The sequence below is a fragment of the Macrobrachium rosenbergii genome, chromosome 30, assembly GCF_040412425.1.
Source record: "Macrobrachium rosenbergii isolate ZJJX-2024 chromosome 30, ASM4041242v1, whole genome shotgun sequence".
NCBI classification, from domain to species: Eukaryota; Metazoa; Arthropoda; class Malacostraca; order Decapoda; family Palaemonidae; genus Macrobrachium; species Macrobrachium rosenbergii.
The window spans coordinates 14,539,153-14,564,512 of NC_089770.1; the positions used below are offsets into that span (position 1 = coordinate 14,539,153).

Genomic DNA, 25,360 nt, shown 5'->3' on the forward strand with positions numbered 1-25,360 from the left:
AGAGAGAAACATCTGGAATAAGTAAGGTATGAGGATGGAGTCATATAGTACATTCTTATTTTTAGACAATACAAAATACAGTTTAATTATATACTGTACTGATATCTATGTCATCAAAACCTAATGCTGTACCCAATTTAATAATAATATTAATACTGTACGCTCAGGAATCAGAAATGACAGCTACTTCAAGTTTCTGACCTGCAATGCTCTTCAATACCATTTTCGATGAAACTCTGACTCTCTGTATAAATCACTTTGCAAGAGAGAAAAAGAGTTCTATGGTAAAACTAAAATTATCTTCAATGTGAACGCTCACAAACAGTAAATTTATCAAGGACTAAACAGGAAAACTTACTCTCCGGGAGATAAGCAGTTTAAATATCCGACTTCCTCTGATAAAAGCTCATTTCTCTTTCTGACAATAAAAACTTACAATAATGAAGAAAACTGCCGGAAAAATGAACTAAAAGAAAAAAAAAAACCTTTGGTGGTATGTACTGTAATACTGCAAAAGTATTTACAATACATCATTAATACAACCTCACTACAGTACAGTAAAACCTACATGTATTTTGACCACTCGTCAACCCTGGGTTGGGAAAACCACATTCCTAAGACCTAACACTTACGCTGCATATAAACCAGAAAAAAGAAACAACTAACCAGCATTTCGTAAAAACCTACGCTACGAGACTTACTGAACTATAACACAAAAAGCTTGTGCAATGTTAGAAAAATAATTGAAAACTCGGACCAAAAATATCAATCATAAATAAATCATATCTTTATTTTACAAAAATAATTGAAAACTCAGACCAAAAATATTAATAATAAATAAATCATATCTTTATTTTTCTTTAAAAAATATCTAGATACTTAATCACACCTAAATTTCAAAATACTTTTGTAGTTCCCACAAAGAGAAACTTCTGAAATTACAATACAGGTGCCTATCAGGGAAATTTTGAACACACTACCTTACCAATAGAGTATTACCCCTTGTGAGACAACTACGGTACCTACTATTACCGTCTTCTTCTTCTTCTTCTTCTTTTAACGTGCTTTTTTCCCATTTTTGTATGGGGTAAGCACGATGCCTTCTTTTGAAGGACTTTTGATTTGGCTTTGGGGTAGACCGTAGTCTCGATCGGCTGCCCTGCCTGACATCGCTAGACCCCGGTAGCGTATGGTACATGTATCATACCAGATCCAACGCCCTTTCTCCCAGCAGCGAGGAGGTTGTTGCTGGGCAGGTCGAGAGTTCGAGATGAGTGAGATGTTTGTTATGTTTTAGAAGATGTTGGAGTGGCTTTGTTTTGTGTGTGTATTTAGTCTGTAACATCGATTTGCTTTTAAGCAAACCTATCCGTTGATTACATACATAATCCCGGGTGTCTACACGATAACAAAGTGTCCGCCTCTGATCAGTCGCCGCGTGATTTGAACCAGCGCCACAGACCTCCACGGTCCGAAGCTACTGCTGTAACCGACTGTGCCATCGAGGCCCAACTACCTACTATTACTGTATAATATAATATAAAAATAGCAGATTTTAAAAGTTATTTGTATTTTTCATAACATACAAACCAGAAGTTCTTATTTTCATAACATACAAAACCTGAAATTCCTTACATAGGGATCTGGCTTGCGAACTCAAGCCGGAGTGGCCATTCAAAGTTACTGACAAGTTAGTCTACCAACAGGCAGGGAGAAGCACACCTGTCGGTCTGCACCCCATTTTGCCTTCTGGCCCATGTACCAGATTTGTATGTTACGAAAAATAATCAAATTACTTTTAAAATCTGCTATTTGTCCCTAGACAAACACAAACCTTCGTTCTTTACATAGAAGACTTACCTATTGGTAGGAGGAATCTGGGTGCTCTCTGAACTGACTGGTAGGTTCAACCTTCCTGGTCTGTTAGGAGCCATGGACAGATCCTTGCACCTCTGGCATACTGTATGTATGGGATGTAACAGTTGCTAGACTTCTGGACCATTAAATTTAATAAATGGTTTGTATGCCATTACTCAATCAGGCTGTAAGAACCCATACTAAAGTGTCAGAGACAATACGATAGGTAAATAAAATCAATGAGCTTGCATTATTGTCTGTCCTACTCTCCCCCTGCCAAGAGAGAAGGGGAACTTGCATCCCTTCATGCCAATGAAAAGACTGGAGCTCAGTCAGATAGCGAACCTGCACCCATGTCCATCCAGCCTGTATATTTGAATGGCACTCTCTGTTTATGGAAGAGGAAGGAAGAAAAAGAGTGGAAGGAGAACCAGTCAATACTACCCTGTCTCAGAAAAAGAGTGGAAGGAGAACCAGTCAATACTACCCTGTCTCCTGCCAACTGGATACCTAAACAAGGTGTTACCTGTCCCAAAGGGAGCTGGGCTTGCTATCCAACCCATTGAGCAGCCACCAATGGTCCATGGAAAGCATGTCCAAGGCTAGTGGGCAACATTCTGCAGGTAAAACATGCAGGTGATCATACCCGATCGCCTCTCTGCACGTAATACCTGAAAGTTGACAGGTTCCCACTGAGTGCAAAGAACATATAGGATGAGTGATGCCCCTACTATCCTGAACTCTTGTCTGGGTTGCAATTCTCCTTCCACATTGGAAGAGACAATGTCCGCAGATCAACTTAAAGAGCCAGGAGGAAGTATGCTAGAAAAACTTAACTCTTCTAGTATTAACAGAAGGGTTGTCGACATACAAAATCTGAGGTGTCGAGTTCATTCAAGATAGTACTGCAGCACTCAAACAGAACTCGGTAGTATCTCGCAAGAGACACAACTGTGTCCTTCAGTGAGGACCATGAGAAAAGTTCAGACAGACATGACCAACAGTTCTGAATCTCATTAAAAAATTCAGGACAATTTGAACAAACAGATCTCCATCCTCCTGGATACCATACAAACATGAGTCCAAATGACTTACCTATATCTATTCCAATGTCAGGGCTAAACGAGACAGTCTCTGGGTTCAGACCTATGTCTGACCACCCATAATTCTAATCCTGTAGAAAGCCGCTAAAGGAATGGAAGTGTCTGAGAACTCCAATGGAGAGCAAAGAAAGAACCCTCTCGTTGGGGGAGAGGCTGGAAAACATCCAAGCATGAAGTGCCAGGGCTCTCAATCCCCAAAGATACCAGACTATGAGTGGCTGGATCTAAAGTTAACTAGAGAGGAATATCTCTTAGGACCTCAAACCACACAGCTAGCAGGTGACTGGGGACCAATGACCCCGTTACCTGTACCCCATTGTAGAGTAGGTGTCAAAGTTATCTAGACGTCAGCAATAAAGTGAGACTTACCACTCTGCGCAATGCCCAGATGTGCACCCTATCCATCACTGGATGTGTTCAACCATGTAAGCATCCATGGGGGAAAAAAAACTAGTGGCATTCCCATGTTCAGTTCCTGTCATCCTGCCATAGTCTCAATCCCCTGAAGACACAACTTCTTCAGACTTGGCAGGTGAAGTTGCTCTCAGAACCTGCCGCATCTACAAGGACAACAGAGGAACTAAAGGACAGTGAAAACCACAGGCAAGATGTCCTCAATACAACAGAAATTTGTGCACAACCTCCCTGAGTTTGCTGAAGCATGAATCCTAAGAAAAGACTAAGGTGCTCACTCTCTAAATGGGAAAGAGGGTAAAAATCTCAAAGTTCATCACCACTTAACTCGAGACAGAAGGTTGTCCTATGGCTAAAACTACAATAAGTTTGCCAAGAGCCAAAAACTACAAGAAGTTTGCCAGGACAAACCAATATCCAAATACATCCAGTATACCTCTCACAGAAGAGTGTAAGTTGACACCAACATAGACTCTTCATTACACCTTAGGTGAAGATGACTGAAAGTCCCAACAAGAGACCTTTCTCCCATAGAGTAAAGCTAAGTTATTTCTGAAAAGAGGAGGCCTTTCGAAAAACCCCCATGGAATCGTTCCATACTTGGGTGTATAACCCATTCAGTTCTAAGAGCAATACAAGTACATACTTAGCTTGTGAAAAAGCTCGGGAGACAGCATGAAAGCTTCCTATCCTAGCCCCAATGCTTAACCACCTCCTGTCTTCGGAAACCTTTGAAGAAAATGGGGGAACAGTCCTTGGGACCTTTGCCCTGTCTAGTAGAGGCAATGCCTCCTTCAGGTAAGCAAGGCCATAAACAGTAGTCAAACCAAGCTGACAACAGACCCATGGGCCATGGAGAGCGTACTCACTCACAAAAATGTGGGCAAGGGCTATTGGTGATCGTGCTAAAACCTTCCTAGAAGACGGACTTCTACAGGAAAGAAAGGAAGGAAGGGGGGAATCATCCCTGAAAAAGTCTGGATGAAATGACCACAGGCCCTGTCATTTCCCTGGACCCCTGCAAGCCAAGGATCCTTTACCAGTAGTACAGTACCCTGGCTGGCCTAGATAGCCTGGCTAGCTAAGCCAGAACGACACCTCTAGGTTCCTGGGAACCCCAGGGAGCAGTTACACCCATGCGCAGAGCATAGGTAGCAGCAGGGGGGTCCTGGGGAGGGGTGGTCCAGGAGCCTTGAAAGAACTGGTCAGCCTGAGTAGGAGTGGCACTGTAAGATCACAGGCGATGGAAAAATTCCACAATACCAGTCACTGCAAACATCCTGATCTGAAGATCGGAGCTGTTGATAAAGCCTGAGCTACACAACTGGATCATGCTAGCCCCTTACTAATGGCCCTTAGGAGCTTGAGAAAGAAGGGTCAAAGTGCTACTCAGTCACCATGGCTGTCTGACCATGGATAGACCAGGAACACCAGCTCATTGCTCCTGAAAACTCAAATCAAAACCAAGCATTCAAGAACTGAATGAGCAGAATGAACAGGCCATCCAACCCCTTCCCTGTGCAATCCGAAAACTGGGGAAGTGTCAAAATGTTTCCGTAACACTGAAGTTGCCCGACCAAGGAAATATAGAGAGAATGACTGGACCATCAGCAAACTTAACTCAACCTGTAGGTCAGGTAAAGAAAGCTGGCGTCTGTACGAAAGAGCCATGCAAACACCCCTCTGTGCTATCACGAAGGATTGCAGTGAGAATGGTCGAAGTGATTACCTGTTACTACAGTCATCCGACCATAGAAAAGGATGGAGAACACTCCAAACTAGTTGCTGCCTGTAAACCCGGTCTGCAGGCTGGGAAAATGAGGGATTGAGTTGCACAAAGGATTAGCGCACTACTTCTCTGTGAGAGAGAAAGAGAATTTGACTCGAAGCAACCACAAAAACTTACAAAGATGAGACAAAGAAAACATCAAATCTTTGGGAATGGCACTCAGTCCCAGCCCTGTCCTGGAAATCAACTGCCAACGGCAATCAAGACATCACCCCCTACCCCAGAGGGAAAGGTGAATGGAAACAAGTTTAATAAGCCTTCTAACTTGGGGCAGACTCCCCCAACTCTGAACTCACAGCCGAGTCAGAGCGGAGGTGAGGTTCAGAAGAATAATGTATATGAAGATGATGAAGAGAAGAAAAATGCCTCAATCTCCTTCCACTACCGTTGAAACTTGCCTCATCTGCAGCTGTCAATAATCACAAAGGTTGAGCAACAAAAATCAGAGGAATAAGGAAGGCTGTGATAGCAAGATTTTACTTTAAATATTTACGGTATAAACCTTGCTGTCATGAAACTTCCAAGTTGCTAAATCTACTGTACCTGAAAGGTAAATATATTAATGAAGTATATCAGAGAATGAAACAGCTGTTGTGGAACTACCAGAAGCTGTTATGTGTCTGATGATCAGTATTCATAGGGGCAAGGAAAAAACAAACTTAATTCCTTGCAAGGAGGCTTATTTGACTGATGGGTTTGAAAAATTTGATACAGTCACATAGTCAACAACCAGGAAAGGAAAATGAAATTTTTAAAATAAAAATTAAAGTTTTATATATACTTACCAAGTAATTACATAGCTGTAAGTTTCTACTTGTTGGCAGCTAGAATTCTGAAATTCGCAGTAGCTCTACTTTTGTTTTGACTAGGTGACTGACCCCGCCCACTTTCGGAGTAAGAGTGGAACCAGCTCAGCAAACGAGATCAATATGTTTATGCCTTCCTATCCATGCGAGGGGAGGAGGGAGGGCTTTGATCATGTAATTACTTGGTAAGTATATATAAAACTTTATTTTATTATAAAAGTGTCACTTTTATATGAGTAACTTACCAAGTAATTACATAGCTGAATCCCACATTGCAGGAGGTGGGATGCATGGATAATCTACTCCAATCCATTAATAACTGTAATGTAAAGAAAATAGAAAAACTGCTAGCATTGGTAAAATGCTTGCTGATTCCTTACCTGTTGAGAAAGCTGCTACAAGACGGTACTACCTCTGGATGGTGCTCATCTCAACCTGTAGAGGCGTGGCGGTATGGCCAGTGGGATTCTTTGCTGTGAAAGAGTATCCGATTGCACACAAAGAATTGACAATATTGACCCTGCCCTGGGAACACGAGACGAAAGACGATCCACTTCCCTGGAGATGCCTTTCCAACAGCACTCCGTTGTAACATGGGACGCAGCAACAGGTCCGACTGAGGGGGGCAGACCCCATCAACCACCTTTGGGCTACCAGTTTGGCTCCTCCCAGGTTTAGGGGAGTTTGCCAGGGACCTTTGCCTAGGAGAATCGGCAGGGCAGACAGCCACCTCCTCCACTGACACTTCACCAACACTTTTAACACTAACTTCGTCCATTAGGGCCTTCACCGAAGCACCTAACTGCTCCATTGTGTTTACTAATAACCCGAACTTAAGGTTAGTTCTTGACTCAAGACTGGTAATGGGATTAGGATTGGGAGTGAGGGAGCCGGGGTGAGGAGTGGTTGGTACAGACCGAGAAGTGGGATCTGGATGGCAAAATGGCACAGAATCAGATATGTCATCATTAAAGGACTTGGCAGAAACCTGACTAGCTAAAGTCTTCTTACTACTAGCTCTAACAGCTGCCTTCCTTTTTTTGTCTCCGTCTAATTTGTTCAAATGACTACTCAAAGTCTTCCACATTTTAACATCCCATGAAACACATTCTTCACAAGTCAAGTCAAGAGAACATATTTGACCCCTACAAGTCGTGCAGAGTGTATGTGGGTCATAAAAGGCTTTAATTAAATGGGTATTGCAGCCTTTGCTGCAATACCTAAAACTCTGAGAACCAGAATCGGACATAGCCGACACGTCACGAGTCAGAAAAGCCTAAAGCAGTCTAAGTTCAGCAAACACAGTCAAAATCAGTCATTCTGTCTGAAATAACACCTAACACTATCTAACTGTGCCGAAAAGGCTAACAAAAGTGAGAATACTTCACCAAATGATTCCAAATAAGATCAACTGAGAAGCAAAATTCCAAAAAACCGCTGCTGATAATCACTGTAACCACAGCCATCTGAAACATATTGATCTCGTTTGCTAAGCTGGTCCTCTTACCTCAAAAGTGGGGGGGGTCAGTCAGCCAAAACAAAAGTGGAGTGCTAACAAGTAATTTCAAAATTCTAGCTGCTTAATTTAGTAGAAACTTATAGCTATATAATTACTTGGTAAGTTACTTATATAAAAAATAATATTCAAGTTAATCAATAGAAAATTCAAAAGGCAAAAGTCATGCTGTCATAAAAGATGTCTGGGCTAGACGGCGGCTGGAAGCAAAGCGGTGTGTAGAGCGATAGGCAGGCAGAGCTTCCCCCTGCCTGTCAGGAGTTGACTACCTTGTCCATAAGTTTGAATGGTCATTCCAGCTCACATTCTCAAGCTATATCCATACGTAAAGAACAAAGGTTTGTATTGTGTAGGAGCAACTCCAAATTCCAGATGATTATAACACTATGGAATAATGTTGTAGGATCCTCTTTACCTGTAATACCATGTCTCCAAAATAACCCAGAAAATGTCCCTTCTGTACTCTGCCTGCAGGAAAGGAAGACCCCACCCTTCTGTTATCTCAAGCATCTCCTACTGCCCAAATCAATAAACCTTTGTGCTTGACCCTGGAATATTTGTACTGTGTATCTCATATCTGACACTTTTTCCTGAAGTTACTCAATTCCTCTCCTAAATGATATATAGTATTTATTTTTACAGTACATTATTTTCTGTCTTGTGTGAGGTTTAGTACTTCTGTTGGGACAATCGTTTGCCGATTGTTCCTTTTGGTGGGTTGTTGTCTCCTTACTTTTTTTTATTTTTCTTTGAAGGAAAGTTGATCGTCTGTCGCGTTGTCTGACAGTGGCAGTCAGGTTTGGTATGGCAGCGAAGTCAGGTCTCAGCAGCATAGCATAAGGAGTCTTTATGTTTGCAGCAGGTATCATGTTACCTGTTGGCTGTGGTAATAGAGGATGGTTGGATGACTAAATCATAGTCATCTAAGGAATTGGTTCCTGTTTGGCAGCAGATTTGCTGTCCTGATGTTTCACCGTTATCATCTGTGTGTTGGATGTGTTCCTGTTTGCAGTCACTGGCTGCTTCGATGATTGCACGGAGGTCGTCTGAATCTTCATCCTCTTCGATTAGCTGGTCTGTCTCCACGTCTCTATGAGAGATAGTCTGTTTTTTGTATTGTGCTAACTTGGTTAGTGTGTTTTTTAATGCTGCTTGGATTGTTGTTAAATTATGTTTATGCTGCTTGATTGTTGTAATAAATTAGTTTAAGATTTTATTTTGTTTCGTTCAGCTCCTTCCCTCCTTTGTCTGCCTCAATTTCTGCAGTCATTCCAGTCCCAGAACTTTCTGTATTTAAAGAACCTGCTGAACCAAAAGTGGTTCATAACATTTAGCGACCTTGCCAGGATCTGGTTCTGTTTATCTGGCAGGGTTGTGACGGCACTGGAGGAGAGAGAGCGAGAGAGAGAGAGAGAGAGAGTGTGTGAAGTGTAAAAAAAAAATGTTATTTTTTTTTCTGTTAGGTGAGAGGTGTGGAGGTTTAGTACTTCTGTTAAACAACTGCGTTTGTCGATTGTTCCCTTGGTGGGTTGTTGTCTCCTTACTTTTTTTATTTTTTCTTTGAAGGAAAGTTGGCGTCCTGTCGGCGTTGTCTCTGACAGTGGCAGTCAGGTTTGGTATGGCAGCAGTCAGGTCCCCAGCAGCATAGCAGCAAGGAGTCTTTATGTTGGCAGCAGGTATCAGCATGTTACCTGTTGGCTGTGGTAACAGAGGATGGCTGATGACTAAATCATAGTCATCTAAGGAATTGTTCCTGTTTGGCAACAGATTTGCTGTCCTGATATTTCTGTCCGTTATCATCTGTGTGTTGATGTGTTCTGTTTGCAGTCACTGGCTGCTTCGATGATTGCACGGAGGTCGCCTGAATCTTCATCCTCTTCGATAGCTGGGTCTGTCTCGGCGTCTCTATGGAGATAGTCTGTTTTTTTGTATTGTGCTAACCTGAGTTAGTGTGTTTTTTTAATGCTGCTTGATTGTTGTTAAATTATGTTTATGCTGCTTGATTGTTGTAATAAATTAGTTTAAGGTAATTTATTTTGTTTCGTTCAGCTCCTTCCTCCTTTGTCTGCCTCAATTTCTGCCAGTCATTCCAGTCCCGTAACTTTCTGTATTTAAAGAACCTGCTGAACCAAAAGTGGTTCATAACATTTGGCGACCTTGCCAGGATCGGTTCTGTTTTATCTGGCAGGGTTGTGACGGCACTGGAGGAGAGAGAGAGCGAGAGAGAGAGAGAGTGTGTGTGAAGTGTAAAAAAAAAAAATGTTATTTTTTTTTTCTGTTAGGTAAGGAGGTGTGAGGTTTAGTACTTCTGTTGGGACAATCGTTTGCGATTGTTCCTTTGGTGGGTTGTTGTCTCCATTTTTTTTTATTTTTCTTTGAAGGAAAGTTGACGTCTGTCGTTGTCTCCTGACAGTGGCAGTCAGGTTTTGTATGCAGCGAAGTCAGGTCTCAGCAGCATAGCAGCAAGGAGTCTTTATGTTTGCAGCAGGCATCATGTTACCTGTTGGCTGTGGTAGCAGAGGATGGTTGGATGACTAAATCATAGTCATCTAAGGAATTGTTCCTGTTTGGCAACAGATTTGCTGTCCTGATGTTTCTGCCGTTATCATCTGTGTTGATGTGTTCCTGTTTGCAGTCACTGGCTGCTTCGATGATTGCACGGAGGTCGTCTGAATCTTCATCCTCTCGCGACAGCTGGGTCTGTCTCGACGCCTCTATGGAGATAGTCTGTTTTTTTGTATTGTGCTAACCTGAGTTAGTGTGTTTTAATGCTGTTTGATTGTTGTTAAATTATGTTTATGCTGTGATTGTTGTAATAAAATTAGTTTAAGGTAATTTATTTTGTTTCAGCTTCCTTCCTCCTTTGTCTGCCTCCAATTTCTGCCAGTCATTCCAGTCCCGTAACTTTTTGTATTTAAAGAACCTGCTGAACCAAAAGTGGTTCATAACACTTGTCAAATTCTATTCCTAAATAAATTAGAATTTCTGCTCTCCCACCTTCTCAGTTTTATACACAGTAATTCGCTTAGGTCCTAATACGAAAAATCACTATCATGAGCTTTCTCATTTTTCAATATTCTTCTTGTAGGTAAACTAAGTGAATCTGGTGATGTTCACACAACCTCTTCCAAGCTATTCCATCACAAAAATATAACAATACTTGTCTCCTTTCTCTTAGTGTAGGAATCATGCCACAATGTGGCTAAAATTTTCGTTTTTCATTTATGAACTACATAATGAGAGGCAGTGCTGCTTTGCAAATATTTGCTTAATACGAGAATGCTTTCCCCACATCTACAATTCTTTTCCAAAAGACTTCTCACAGAGGGAAAGACAAAAGGTTCATTGTAGCGTTGCTTGCAACCTTTTACTTAGAATACATTCTCTTTGGCCTCTTCTTACAAAACTGTCCAACTTCTTTGACTTTAACTTACTTGAATTATCATGTCTTTTTCAAGACTAAATCCCTTACGCAAGCCTCATAGGTGTCTAGAAGTGTCTCGCTGCTCTTGTAAAACTAATTTACAACAATGACTAATTAAAAAAATTACTTCTCCCTAGGGAGCTTCTGACTTATCAATACCATCTCAATACAGCTTCACTTCAGTTTTTCCTACACGAAATAATCCTCTGACACTCCTTGCATATGTACTGTTAACACTTACCTATAATGCACTCCCTTGAAAATCAAAATTATAACGGCAAGTGTTTGCATCTCAGTCATGTCCATCACTTCCCACAAATCTCCACTCAATTCTCTAAACCTTTCCATCCACTGTATTTATTTTTCCTCATTACAGTTTCATAATCCTCACATTTCCTATAATTCAAGATATATATCTTCAATGTTTAACAATTACCTTGAAGTAACCTCACCAATACAATACCTATAATCCTCATTTCTAAGAAAGTGAATCATACGCTAACGAGTTTCTTTGTAGCAACAGGTAAATTATATATGAGCTATCCAAAGTTTACATATTCTTTAGGACTCTATAACCAACTTGAAAAATCAGCAAAATTTCCTTTTTCAAAACTGCATTTAAAATCTATGCAAATGTTTTAGTCCAGTAACTTAACTCAATAAACCATTATCCTGTAATAGTGTATTCACTACATGGGTGAAGGCCACCTACACAATATACTTAAAAACTACCCTATGTCAAACATGTTATAAATCAAATGTCAAATGAAAATAAAAAGGAAAAACATACACTTTTTTAACACTAAGCCTACTCATATGAACACCATGTTTAGTACAATGCTGGTGGCATAAGCAAGAACAGTGAAATAAAACATAAACAAAAGACTAAATTTCTTGGTAACAGTATATTTGTGATAGATTTTAGTGTACTTTTTGTATTAAGCATAGTAAGACAGCTTAAGAAAATCATAAAATACTGCGGTATGAAGAACTAGTCCTAAAATTAAAAATACAAAAATAACTACTGTATTCCAAAAGAACTATGACACTGAACCAGTATTTCTGGAATAATGTTCAACTCAGAAATGAATGGGCTTGCCTAATACAACAAATGAGGGTCTCTAAAAATATACAAGGATAATTACAGTGATTATGCCAAAGACATTTCGAATTTAAAGAATTCCTTAGCCTTTTACTAATACCAGCCATAGTCCACGAATAACAATAAAAAATTGTTTTACATCAGCAACTAGCCTACCCCATGACAGGAAGGAGCACAACCTATAAGTTTAAATCTACATCACTACACTGAACAACCAGAACATATCAGTCAGGCCCTAACCCTATAATCTTTGAGTGCAATAACGGCCTAGCCTAACTGACCTTGAAAAAAATGTGTAATAAGCTATATGGTAAGCAAAGCCTTGGTTGAAAAATTTATGCCTTAAGCTATACTGTATATACTTTAGCTAGCCTATATGTTTTACATAAACAATCATGTAAGATAACTCAAAATGCTATAATCTACCAAACAAAATATTCTTAGTATACACTACATCAAAAATCATGGCAAAAAGTCAAGTCAAAGAAACCAGCAAAACCCTGATGCGCACAGGGCCTAAGTTAGGCAAACCCCTTAACTCTCATTGTCCCCAATGCAAAATAATCTGGTACATAGCCTAAATGTTGACACTAGCCTAACAAAATACCCCAACTTATTGTAATAAAATGCGTACAAAGAGGACAGCATGAAAAGCCTAGCTCATCAGCAAGCCTACTGATCCAACATTCCGAGAAAAGCTAGGTTAGGCTAGGCCAGGTCCATAGTTGGGCACCCAAATGGATCCAAAGAGAAGGGATATTTCTAATTATGGCCATTGTAGGAACAACAAGAAAAGTGCTGACATCAAATCAAACAGCTCTGGCCTATTCCCCCTGGGGTGGCCAAAGCAGACACAACCTATCTAATCCCACTTTTCATCATCTTGTCTTGCTAGGCCAGGACCAAGATGGGTGTCCCCCTCCCTGGAAATCAATTCGTCGGTAGCCTAAATCTAGATGGCCCTATCGACCCCTAGGGTAGGCCAGAGGCGGGCGTTGAGCCCGTGCCCCTGTGGGCATAAAGGGCCCAGCGATGCCCCAAAACCCGTCCCAAACTGGCATATCGATTCCCACCGGGTGCAAAACGGGCATCGTATCGAAAGTGACATGTCAAAACAACGAGGAAAGAGAGGCGTGAGGGAGAATGGTGAGGGACCTCGAAGGAGGAGGACGACAACAACAACAACGCGAGGGATGTTGTTGTCCTCCTTCCTCAGTAGACACTCTCTCCCTTTCTCCGCCTCCTGAAGGATTTCTTTTTAAGCTTACCTCCCACCACAACCAGCTTGTACTCCGTCATTTTGAGCGCTTCGCTTTTTTTAAGCTTTAATGGCGCATGTTCACTCCTCTAGGGTCTTCTTCTTCTGCTGCCTCTGCCTCTTCTTCTTCTTCTTCCGATCAGCTTCGTCTTCTTCTTCTCCGGTTCGCTTATGCTACAAATGCCGCATAATCCAGGAGATGGCAAAACACACAACAGTACTCTTTCTCTCTGTCTCTCTCTCACTCACTCTCTCTCTCCGTGTGTGTGTGTGTGTATGTGCTTCCACTCTCTCCCCACCCTATCTCTCTCTTTCTCTCACTCTTTTCCTCCTCTTTCTCTCTCTCTCCCTCTCTTTCCTTCTCTCTCTTCTTCTCTCGACAGACATACACACATAAGTTCCAATAATGTTTGGGAAAGCCATAATTCGCTTAAACGGGTTCTTTTTTTTACTTCTACTCTTGGCGGTTGTTTTTTATTTGTAATGGTGTCTTTTTTATTTCAATTTTATGGTTTGATTATTTATGAAATTACATTTTGTAAAAAAATATCCTTAACGGAATGGCGGTGGCCTCTGAATCATCTATGGATGATGACATGTTAGACTTCGAAAGTTAAATTTTATCTTGTTTATGTTTATCTGTTTGTTAAAATGTTGCTTCTTGGTTAAATTTGCAGTGATATGATAACAACGACAAAATGTTAATAACTAAATTCCATATTTACATACACAACAGGTTGGAAAATTAAATAAAAAAAATTAATGAGACCCTCTGTGTGGGAAATAAGAACAAGGACATGGGTAAGGGCTGGCCAGGGAGGCGGAAGGCCCAAGTGATTAATCTTTCCTCGAAATTATGTTTATATCAGCTGAAAGTAATGAGGTAGCACATCTTATATGGGTCTAATTTTAGACGTGGCTTCGTCGTATAGAAATTATGTGCAGCCCAATGCAAGTAGGTAGACGATTTAGCGACATATGGCAAGTGGCGAGTGAGTCATGACAAAGGCATACGACGGGGGCATGGGTAGTAGTGGTACCCTTGCCCTCTTATGTTTAGAGAGATTCCACTAACTTTTGATCGTTCGCTCTGACCATCACTCAACCTAAGCTTGCGGGCAAGCAAGGTTATACTTAATGCTTCGCCGCAGTAATTCCGATCATTTGCATACTACCGATCTATTAAAAATGACTAGAACCGCCACAGCAAATGTTTCCGAAGGAGTGGTACTACAATAGCAAGCCCGCATGCATATGATATCAGTGGTTTCTCGTGAGAGGGTAAGCGGAGGGAGGATTTCTGCACACAATTCCTTGGGTCATCCTCACAGACTTTAAATGAGTTGGACGTTTCATTGGCTGACAGAAGTGACGCCATGGGTCCGCCATCTTGCCCATCCCAAGAAGGCCACTTCTACCTGAAGAAAATCTAAGATTAGTACCAAGAAAAGGATGTTTTTTGGTATAAATGCCCATTTTTTATATCTATTCAAGTCTTCAGACATTACTAGATGGATAATAAATAAATAGTACATATAGCTGTTGGACATTTAGTATGTGACAGTTTTAACTGAATATTTTCTATATTTTGTTTGAAATTTATTCTAGGAATTATTTTGATTCATGACTTTAACTTGTTGTGATATTTGCTATGTAAGGAAAACCTTTATTCTCCCATACGGTATTTTGTAAAGATTCTTCAGCAAGATGTAAAAGTGATGATTTATGAATAGGCCTACAAGCATCTATCTGTTCAAGGCTTTCAGTGAAAACTCGTAGCATTTTTAGGCCTGGAGTTTTTGTTTCAAATAAAACAGAAATTTTTCCATTGGGCCTCAGGAACTTGAGTAAACTGGACAATTTGGCGGGAAATGCCATTTTTCCTTGCTTTGCTAAGGCATGTTGGATATGAAGATAAAAGTGCCCGAAATATATGGTTGCAACGTTCAAATAGTGTTTTATGGGCCTTTTTATCTTCATATTATACTGTAGTATTACAGTAAAAGACATTCATGTTGGATATATTCATAATTAGCAATTTGTGAGTTGTATTGTATGGTCTTGTTGTCTTTGACAGGATCAAAATGAGAAATTTGATACAACAGTCTAAGAGAATAGTTTCCAGGGAAATATTATCTGAAAGATGTGTTTTGAAATTTTAATGATGGTTACTTCGTTACACCCTTTGCCCGCATGCTGGTAAAATGTTAGCTAATAAGAGGTAACCTTTGAGGTACTAAAGATGCTTATGTAGGGTGGGGGTGATTATGATTAATTTGTGAAAACTGTGGAAATTCGAGAGACTGACCTAGTAAAAAGAAAACCTGCTTTATGTACGCGAAGTTGAAGAAATGAAAATTGACTTTGTGTGCTATAATTAAACAAAAATAAATAGACCTAATGGGACAAATTAGGAAGAGGAATGAATGTCTCTTACTGTAATAGTGTACTATGAAGACAAAAATGGCAAGGTTTTTTTTATCTAAAGAACATACTCTGTAGTCTTCTATCATTAAACGTAAAATAAATCATAACGAGGAAGGACGAATAGGGAGATAGTACTAACAGGACAGACTTAGAAGAAGAAGATTTTTTTTTTGTTAAAGCATACTCTGTGATCTCAGGCTCCATTATCAACAATTTTGGAAAGGTGAGATTGTAAGACATCAGCTATAGTTCGCTATGCACCGTGAAAAATGTCCTCTCACACCGCCGTAAGCTTGACTCATCAACATTATTGAGATCAGTGAATGAATACCAACTTTGTTCTCTCGCTCTAAGTGAGTTGATTCTGAGTTCGCCGGAGGAACAGTCATAGACTATTTAGAAACACTCACTGACCTTTCATCACTTCCAAAAAATGTATATATATGCTTGAGGCGAACTGTCAGTTCAGTTTGCTCTTGATTTTTGTTGCTGAAGAGTGTTTTCGGTCTCAATAGAGATTTTATATATAGAAAATTTTGACTGTACAGGATGCATGTTAAATTCAGATTTTTTCCCGAGCTTTGTAGCGTAATTTTTCTCTACTGAGAGTAAAAGCCCTCAATTTTGACATGTTTCTGCGTTATTAAAAGTGACAGAAAATACATGAAAATACTGATACTGTAATGATAAGATACCCTTAAGTATTTGCGATCTCTTAAAAGAATTTGATAACGTATCGCTACTATTTTACGTAGCAAGCTGCCTAATCATCGTTCTAATATATTTTGGCTTCAAGATTATTTGAACTCCCGGATTCAATCAATAAAAATAGGAAATTAAATCTCGCCTACGAAAGAAAGATAATTTTGGGCAACTACAGGTAGTCTATCTGTCAAGACAGGGGCCCATATTGTTTACACTTTTCATTAACGTTAGTCCTATTATAGATACCAGGAAGCTTACAAAATGTTTACTAGATTGGTTTAGTGATGACTTACAAAAGACAATAGACCTTCAATATTTTAAATATTATATAGGTACAAAAGGCATTGTGCCATACGCTTAGACCAAAGCATGTCATATTCACGGAGAGTAGATTAAACTTATCTTAAGAGTTTCAGTAGATATATAGGCTACAATGTGTGTGTGTGTGTGTGTGTGTGTGTGTGTGTGTGTGTGTGTGTGTGTGTGTGTGTGTGTGTGTGTGTGTGAAAGTCACAACGCACGCCATCCGCATAAGCAAAAGGTCAGTAGGCTTCATTTCCGAAAAAAAGATGAATCATATTCTCTTGTAAACAGGTCTGTAAAGCGAAAGGTGAATATTACGTTTATGAACTGGACTGAAAAACGGAAACGAAATTATCGTGATTCTCTTATAGCGTTAAATGTATGTATGTATGTATGTATGTATGTATGTATGTATGTATGTATGTATGTATGTATGTATGTATGTATGTATGTATGTATGTATGTATGTATGTATGTATGTACTTATATATACTATAAGTACTTTTAGCGTATGGCAGTTAAATTGTGGGAATTACAGAATTTTAATAAGCTTGTATATTTACTCTTTACATATAGCATATAGCGCACAAACATAATATATTTAACGGAAAAAACAAATAAAAATCATTGACGTGGTTGAAGTGAAAGAATCACTACACCAAAATCAAACGGTAAAGAAACGCCGTTGTTTACTCGGCGCAAAGTACATATATTTATATAAGAATAAAATTATAAATATAATATACGAACATACGTATAACACAGAAAAAATAAAAAAAATTAGTTGAAAATAAAGAAACACTATCAAACTGAGAATAAACGTCGTTGTTTACTCAATACATATTATATATATTTACATACGAATACAGTCATACATATAACACACAAACATACATTTAACACAAAAATAAAAAGCAATTGATTGAAAGTAAAGAAACATTACACCAATGCATATCTAAAAACAAACGCCGTTGTTTAGCCAAGTCGGGACCCAAAGCCGGGCGAATAAGTAACAACAAAGAAGGTCGCTGTCAAAAAATTCATTGTAGTCCCGTGATTTATTTGCGATGTGATTCCTCCTCCTTCGTCGTCGCCTTCAGGATGGATAAATTAACGATCATCTCAGGAGCCTTGTTCCTGGCAGCTGACGTCTTCGCCGTGGTCAGTCTAGCAATGCCGGACTGGATAGTGTCAGATATTGGAGGTAAAAGGACTCGCAATTAGGTTAGGTTTTAGGGTAGGCTAGAGTGTACGTTGGGTTTTAGGGTTGGAGTTGGGTTGAGAGGGGAGGTGGATATGTATGTGGGGTTTTAGTGTTTTGTTTGAATAGGGGAAGGGAGGGAGTACATGGGGTTTTAGGGTTGGGGTGAGTAAGGAAGGGAGGTAGTCTGTAAGTGGGGTTTTAGGGTTTGGGTGGGGGGAGGGAGTCTGTACATGGGGTTTCAAGGTTAGGGGTGGTGGAATGGGATGGGAGGGAGTCTGTACTTGGAGCTTTAGGGTTGGTGGGGTTTTAGGGTTTGGGGTGGTGGGATGGGAGGGCAGTGAGCTGTGTGGGGGTTTTAGGGTTGGGGTTGGTGGGGGTTGAGAAAGGAGGGAGTCTGTATGTGGGGTTTTAGAGAGGGGGATAGGTGAAGGAATGAAAATGAATGAAATCTTGGGATGCGGCGTAAATTAACAACCTCCTAACCTAACCCTGCTTGCGACGTTGGGTCCTGTCTGACTTGACCTGACCTTAAAGGTGTGGCTTCTCATTGGCTGTCTTAACAAAACTGAAGGCTACTACTGCACCCCCTAGTTTGGTAACTACTGCACCAGCTTAGCAGAATCATAGTGCCCCATGGGAATAAACAAAAACATTAGCAAAAGTTGGTATATGCCATAAACATAAAGAAAAACCATAAATATAAACAATAGGTAGTAACTATTCCAGCTGGTGACCGGCGGGAATCAGGCCTCAGTAGTAGTCTTCCATGGGAATACAAAAAGAGCTCCAAAAAACATTTTTTTTGAATGAACAACATAGAAAATAGTATATATAATGCAGTACTGGTGAGATAATATGAGAAATTTACTGAGATAAAAGAAAAGCCTTCATAAATGAATAAAGGACAGAAACCTTTCAGTGATAGACATTGATAGAGATTTTAGAAATGAACCAGCTGTTTGGAGTTTTGACTGTATTTCATGACAAAGCTAGACCTAAATGCTTATTCTGCCTTGTATCGAGGCCAACAGGTGTTGTGTTTTAAACGCCTGGGTTAGATGTTTAGGAACATAAAGCAAAACTGTTGACTGCTCTTAATCGAGTTCGTAATTACAAGAATTCATAACAAAAGCATGGTGGCCTTGGGATATTAGCCACCGTAGTTATAAGTTCCAGTGACGTCAAAACAATAGGTGGTGCTTTTTCCAGAAGTCCACCCAATGGGCTGTCTTTAGATTGAACCAACATCTACAGGGCCGGATCGGGAAACCAAGATTCCGCCTACGGAGGGCGGGACAAAAACTTCAAAATTCATTATCGAGTTCAGAAGAGAAGAAAGAGAGTAAGAAAGGACAGCAGAGAATAGCAGAAGCAGAGAGAAGATGAGACTAATTGTGGGTTGAGAAATTTGATACTCACTGTAACTTTGTCCTGCAAATTCATTTGTATACCTACTGTAACTTTATTGTTGTGTTAATGAAGCAAAGAATTGTGTCTTCTTCAAACAACCGATAAGCATCTCTAAAGTTTGTTTTGACAATGAATAGCAGAAAGAAGAATAATAGATTCATTTTTATGCTCATCCATGAGGACTGTTACTAAACATGGCAGCGTGTAGAGCTTTTCTGTCAAATTACCAACATTTGTACCTGTAGCTGGTTAAGCAAGCATTTATATTAGAAATTATTATAGGCCAGCATTCATTCTTACCCTGTCAGTTCACAATCATGTCAATTTGTATCCAATTAACCTATATCCTTTAGCTTATAGGCCTAATTTTAGATGTTACATTTTACCAACAATTTGACAGTTTAGACTTTTTGCTACTGTGCATTTAAAAGATGAATTAAATGTTCGTAAAATGTCACAACTTTTGAAACAAAAGACAATTAGGTGACAGTTAAAAATCATTATCATTTTAGAAGGATTGAGAAATGTGAAAATCAAAATATTTGTTTGGTATGAATTGGCTAGATTATGACTTGATCTGTAAGCATGTCATGATATGTGCCTAATCAGGTTTTAACCTGATTGTTAGCTGAAGGGGTAAAATCTGACCAATTGAAAAAGTTACCATTTTTACTCATTTTACAGTCTTACTTTGGGGGGAAGGATATTAAAGTTTTAAAATTTGATCTAATGGCATGATTTCCTTCTGTAATTTGTTTTTCCGGTTAATTGCATCTTCATTTAAAATTTTAACATGGACAGTCAGCTATTACTGGTGGCTATACAAGAAGAAAAATCTTCAGTGATAAAATATTTCTTTTGACTAAGATTTTTTGTTCATATTTTGCAGGTGACACAAGGCTTGGATTGCTGTGGACTTGTGAGACGTTGTATAATAGGTCTCAGGTTAGTTGGTTATTTTTGTCATAAGTGAAGTGAAGTGTTCGTATTCAAGTGCTTTGAGACTAGTTGATTGTTATATTATTAATTTTCTGATGCAGTGTTTGTATTCTGTCATTCTGATATCAGGTCAGAGCTTAATATTTCTATCACAGAAAATTTTGTGAGAATATCCTATTTATTGGCAATATTGTGTTTCAAATTTGAACCTGTTCAAAACACAGGTTCTGTTGTATGATATTCTTTAAGTCTTTGTATTTTGAGCACACCCCTTTATTTTTTGTTAAATCTTTAGGTTTTTTCATGTTTAGTTCTACACAGGTTTTCTGCCATACTGTATAGTATATATACCCTGGTAGAGGGGGTATTGAGATTTCCATGTTACAGCACATATTATGTTGATCCCAGTCTTCTAATTAAGAGTTTGAGTAGATGGCTGATGTGTTGTTTCAGCAAGGCAGGTTCCTAGAGTAGGGGCAAGGAATGGGCCTAGTTTAGGGAGTAGTATAAGGGTGTGCTCCTGGGATTTTTTTTCCTGTTCCACTATTTCTTTACTTTTGACCCAGTAGCTTTGAGGTACAACCGTATTTCTTTGCTTATTTAAAAGTGTTTACAGAAAATTGGAAAGCAGCAACCTATTTGCAGTTATCAGCTGTTGGCAGTTTAAATGAAAGTTGGGACCTTTAGGCTTAAACCTGTTTAATTTAATATTCTGTTAGTGGAAAAATAGCTTGGCCCTGAAAATACTTATGTACAAGCAAAAATTAATTTCCTTTTCTTTCTACAGGTGTGTTATGCACCATCTCTAGGTGGCGCATGGCTTGTTACACTGGGTTGTGTTGTGGTGGGATGTGTTTGCGTCACGGCAACAATTGTACTCTTGGCGTTATCGCATTGTCGCATCAGTGTACATGTAATGACCTATGCTCGATGGGTTGGATTCACTGCAAGTAAGGAAAATTAGTTTGCTTGTGATAATTGCAGAAATGTTTTATAAGTGCAGGTGCCACTATATATATAGCTTTAAATGGTTTGTTATTAATAGGTCTAATGCAATACAGTATATTAAATCTTTTTGATTACTATACAATGCCGTTATCTTTGACCAGATTGCTAGTAACGTTTTGCCAAATGTCCCTTAAGATTTTGTTATAAGTTTTTGTTCAACTTGATATTAAATTTTATGTTACAGCAGAAGAGAAAAATTGTAAATTATTCATCATTTACGGAAAGATTTTTATAGGAATATTGACATACATTCTGCATTCTCTTCTTGGGATAGTAAAGAAAATTTTTATATTGAATCTGAGTAATGAATTACTATGTATGCTGATTATAAACTGAATTACTAAAAACACTTTTTAATACTTTGTGTTTGTACTTTACAGCATACAATAGCCATTTGTTAAAGTTTGCCAATTTTAATTCATTGTAAATTCTGCCAAAAAATTTGTTTGTGTACTTAAGAATTGAAAAAAAAGAACCCCCTTTTAGGTGTTATGTTAATATCCTTGTAATTTCTAATATAGTATCATAAGTTTAATTTTATTTGAGTTAGTACTAAATTGTGTTAAATCTTCCCAGTGGTGCTGTTCTGTCTTGCTGCAGTGGTCTTCCCCATGGGATTCTACGTTGAAGAGATTGGTGGCGAGCCTTACCAGCTTCCTAACAGTTTTCAGGTAAAAAGAACTTCAGGCATGTCAATTTTGACATTATTAAATTCTTTATTACCTTAAATCTTGAGTTGGAAACCCTTTGGACAGAGTCAACAGATTATAAACCTAAGAGGGCTCCAAAGGGGAATCAGCCTGCAGAGAGAACAAATTATAGGAAAAGGTATAAATAAATAAAATATGAGGGAGTAGAAACAAACTGATACATGTGAAATTCAGATGTCAGTAGAAAGCAGGAGTGAATTAGCTCCTCGCTTAAATATGTGGAATTCGGAAGATTTGATACCTGTACTAGCAAACTATTCCACATTTGAATTAACAGCAGCAGCATTCAAGCCTGTTGCACACAACAGATAGTGTGTTTCTTCATTTAGATTCGCAGATTATACTCTGTATGTGTTTAATGTAATACAGGTACTCTTATAAAAATTTATGGTAATGGTTTTGCAATTTGGAAATACAGTACTGTACAGTACTCTACTCTATCTAGACCATGAGTACCTGAGATCAGCTTGTTTCACAGTTAAAGTGACAAAGTACTTAGTCTGTAATCTTAATTTTTATTTTCTTTCAGGTTGATACTCGTACATATTCTTTGTGTTGGCACTGTGGATGACAGTCGTCTCTGAACTGTTTGCTGGAAAGGTATGCTTACCCCACTTCTGATCTGAATTTGTTTGGGCGAAGGAGACAGTCGATCTCTCCCCTCTTTATTTTTAAATATAAGCAGCTCAGATATTCCACTTTTTATCTTTACTTTACTCTTGATGATGTAGATATGTACTGTACTTAAACTTTTCTATGATCTCAACTTATCACAAATCCTTGTGTATTTTTAATGCCTTGGTACTACAGTATTCGTAGTTGTCAGTGGTTGTCCATAACTCTGTTCTGTTGTGTGTAACAGGTATTCTGGTCACATGAAGTACTGTTATAGGTACAGGCATTTGCATTTGTTTATTGATTATTTGTTTTGTGTGATTTGCAAAAGGATTTTGGATGTTAAACATATTTCTTTTCTGTTTTATTAATTTTTGTATAATACTGTAATTCATTTCACCTTTTTAAAACACAGTATGTGAGGCAGAGGACATATTTTCAATTACTGCATCTTTGATGCTGTGGGAAATCTTTTTCTGAACAGATAATAATGTAGAGAAATTGTTATAAATTGAATATAGGGTCATAATATCTTATGACAATTGGTAGGCGTCTGTTTAATTTTCACATGTACAGTATTGACAGTCAGTTATCAATCTTTTCAAGATCCTCTTTGCAAGTTTCCACATTCATCAAGTTTAGTAATTCTCATATTTTTCCTGTTCGTAATAATTTACTTTTTAAGAATTTTGTGAGGCATGGACAGAGACAGTTACTTAGAATCAAAAGTGTCACCATGAAATGTATTTGTTGTACGGAAGCTTTAAAAAAGCATAATTTCTTTACCCTGGGGGATAGAGGGATCATCTTGCTTTGTAAAGATACTGTAGACGTTTTAGTATTGAAAGTTTAGATAGATGAATGCTTGGATTATCTCTACTGTAATTCTCAAGAAAAATTTAGTCACAATCCTACAATACTTGGAATTTTTGAAGTTCCATATATTAGTGTATTCTTTTTAATTAAGAAAAATACAGTATTATGTAATTGTATAAGCAGGTTTTACAAGGCTAAGGACTTGTATGTGTTTATTAAAACATCAGCTTAGGGAGTTTCCTTGGCAGTTGGTATATTGTTGAGTTACTGTGATAATTTGAATAAAAACAAACTGCTTGTAAGCTTGGGGCTCAGATGGGGAAGTTTTCCAGATCAGGAGATATATCAAGTAATTTCGTGATGAACTCTTCAAATGTTGATTCTTAAGTCAAATTACTAATATTGTTGTGAATCTAATACTCTACATGAGGAATGTGCTACGATCCTGAAGCCTCAAGTAAATAATCAGCCATTGACTAAGATACAACTAAACTTAGGATGTAAATGATTGTACTTGAATGTATGGTAGAAAGATCAAGTTTAGTGAGGTGTTTTGTAGACTATAAAGTGATTGCTTTAAATTTATCCATCTCCAGTATTTCAAACCATATATTAGATCAAGTCACTGGAACTGTATTAATGGCACAGCTATGGCTATTGGATACAGTTCTAAGTCTGGCTCTCTTTGCCCCAGGTACCAAGGTGTCTGTAAACTACAGTACAGTATAGGCGTTCAGGGTAATGCTTATTGCCGAGCTCTCCTGAGCTTGTTATGGCTGTTTCTTAATTTTGCTTTAATTTTCACTACACTGACTCAGTCTGATGGTCTTTTGTATTTATTAGTGGATAGTTGCTTGCAAGCGCTCCTCACTTTTTGTTGTACGCTATACTGTACTCGTGTAAGACATTCAGCATTTACAATATAGTGGTCATTTAATATTGTCATAAATTATTACTTGTATGGAAGAGAGTCACAATTGTAAACCTTCATAGGGCTTGCTAGGACTTTTTCTGAAATTGTTAGCTGTAATTGTCAAGAACTGATTGTCTTTAAAAGTTTAAATGGCTGTTCCAGCTCACGGTCGTAAGCTAAAACCTTTATGTAAAGAACGAAGATTTGTACTTGTGTAGGAACAAATCTTTATTGATAATACTGGCACATGAAAAAAAATATTAGTGTATTGTATTTTTATACATATCACAGATTTTGAGTGAATTGTAGTAGTGTACATGGTACTAGACTTAATGATGTCTGTTGACGCTTACTTCTTATCCCCACATTTTCCTGTTGTAGGCATGTAACACTGAAATTAAAATGCTTAGTAAGGTAGGTCTCTTGCTTACGGGCAGTACTATTTCTTTATTATTTTTCAGTGTATTTAGAAGTAAATGTACAGTATTTGTGAAATAATTGTTTTTGTGATAAAACTTCTGAAATTGATTTTGAAATTTCTTGGTATGACTTTGGAGTAATTCCTAATAACTTGACATTTTGTTTTTATTTAAAAACTGTGATTTCTCTTTTACAATGTATGTAAAGCTAGATAGAATATTTTTATATGATTTTTAGTACTTTAGTTTTGTCTTCAAAGTTTGGCTGGTGACCAGCGTTTATATGGTGGAAAATGTCTGGTAATATACCCATTTTATGTATTTGAAGGAATGCACAAATAACAGAAATTATTTGGAAATTATTTGGATTATAAGGTATTATTTGTATCATAATTTTAAACTTGAAGATTTCTTATTGTTTTTATTGTAGAATAAAGCAGTGTGTGGCTTTATGGTCATGAAGTTAGTGTAACTTTTAATTCCAAAGACAATAAAGTTCAGTAACAAAAAAGTATCTAGCCTTGTTATTGCTGGGACCACAATCCTGAAGGTCCATTTTCAGTTTTGTTTTTATATACTATATGTGACATTGTTTGCAAAAAGGGCTTACAAAAAGTTCTGG

At 38.3% G+C, this 25,360-nt stretch overlaps 2 protein-coding genes across 3 annotated transcripts in view; one reads left to right on the forward strand and one right to left on the reverse strand.

Annotated features, from left to right (window-relative positions):
- LOC136855063 (ras-like protein) overlaps nucleotides 1–13,654 on the reverse strand; it is a 31,006-nt gene extending 17,352 nt beyond the window's left edge. For both annotated transcript variants that reach the window (XR_010857879.1, XM_067131840.1), the window contains exon 1: nucleotides 13,280–13,654. Coding sequence is in view for 1 of the 2 variants with exons in the window: in XM_067131840.1 (XP_066987941.1) it covers nucleotides 13,280–13,310 (31 nt within the window). In the remaining variant the exon portion in view is untranslated. The remainder of the gene's footprint in view (nucleotides 1–13,279) is intronic.
- Nucleotides 13,655–17,469: 3,815 nt separating this feature from the next.
- Nucleotides 17,470–25,196, forward strand: LOC136855068 (uncharacterized protein C16orf52 homolog A). The gene is made up of 5 exons (XM_067131845.1): nucleotides 17,470–17,908; nucleotides 20,208–20,263; nucleotides 21,045–21,207; nucleotides 21,842–21,936; nucleotides 22,505–25,196. The coding sequence occupies exons 1-5, from the start codon at nucleotides 17,806–17,808 to the stop codon at nucleotides 22,544–22,546; spliced, it is 459 nt and encodes a 152-aa protein (XP_066987946.1). The 5' UTR covers nucleotides 17,470–17,805; the 3' UTR covers nucleotides 22,547–25,196.
- Nucleotides 25,197–25,360: the final 164 nt, after the last annotated feature.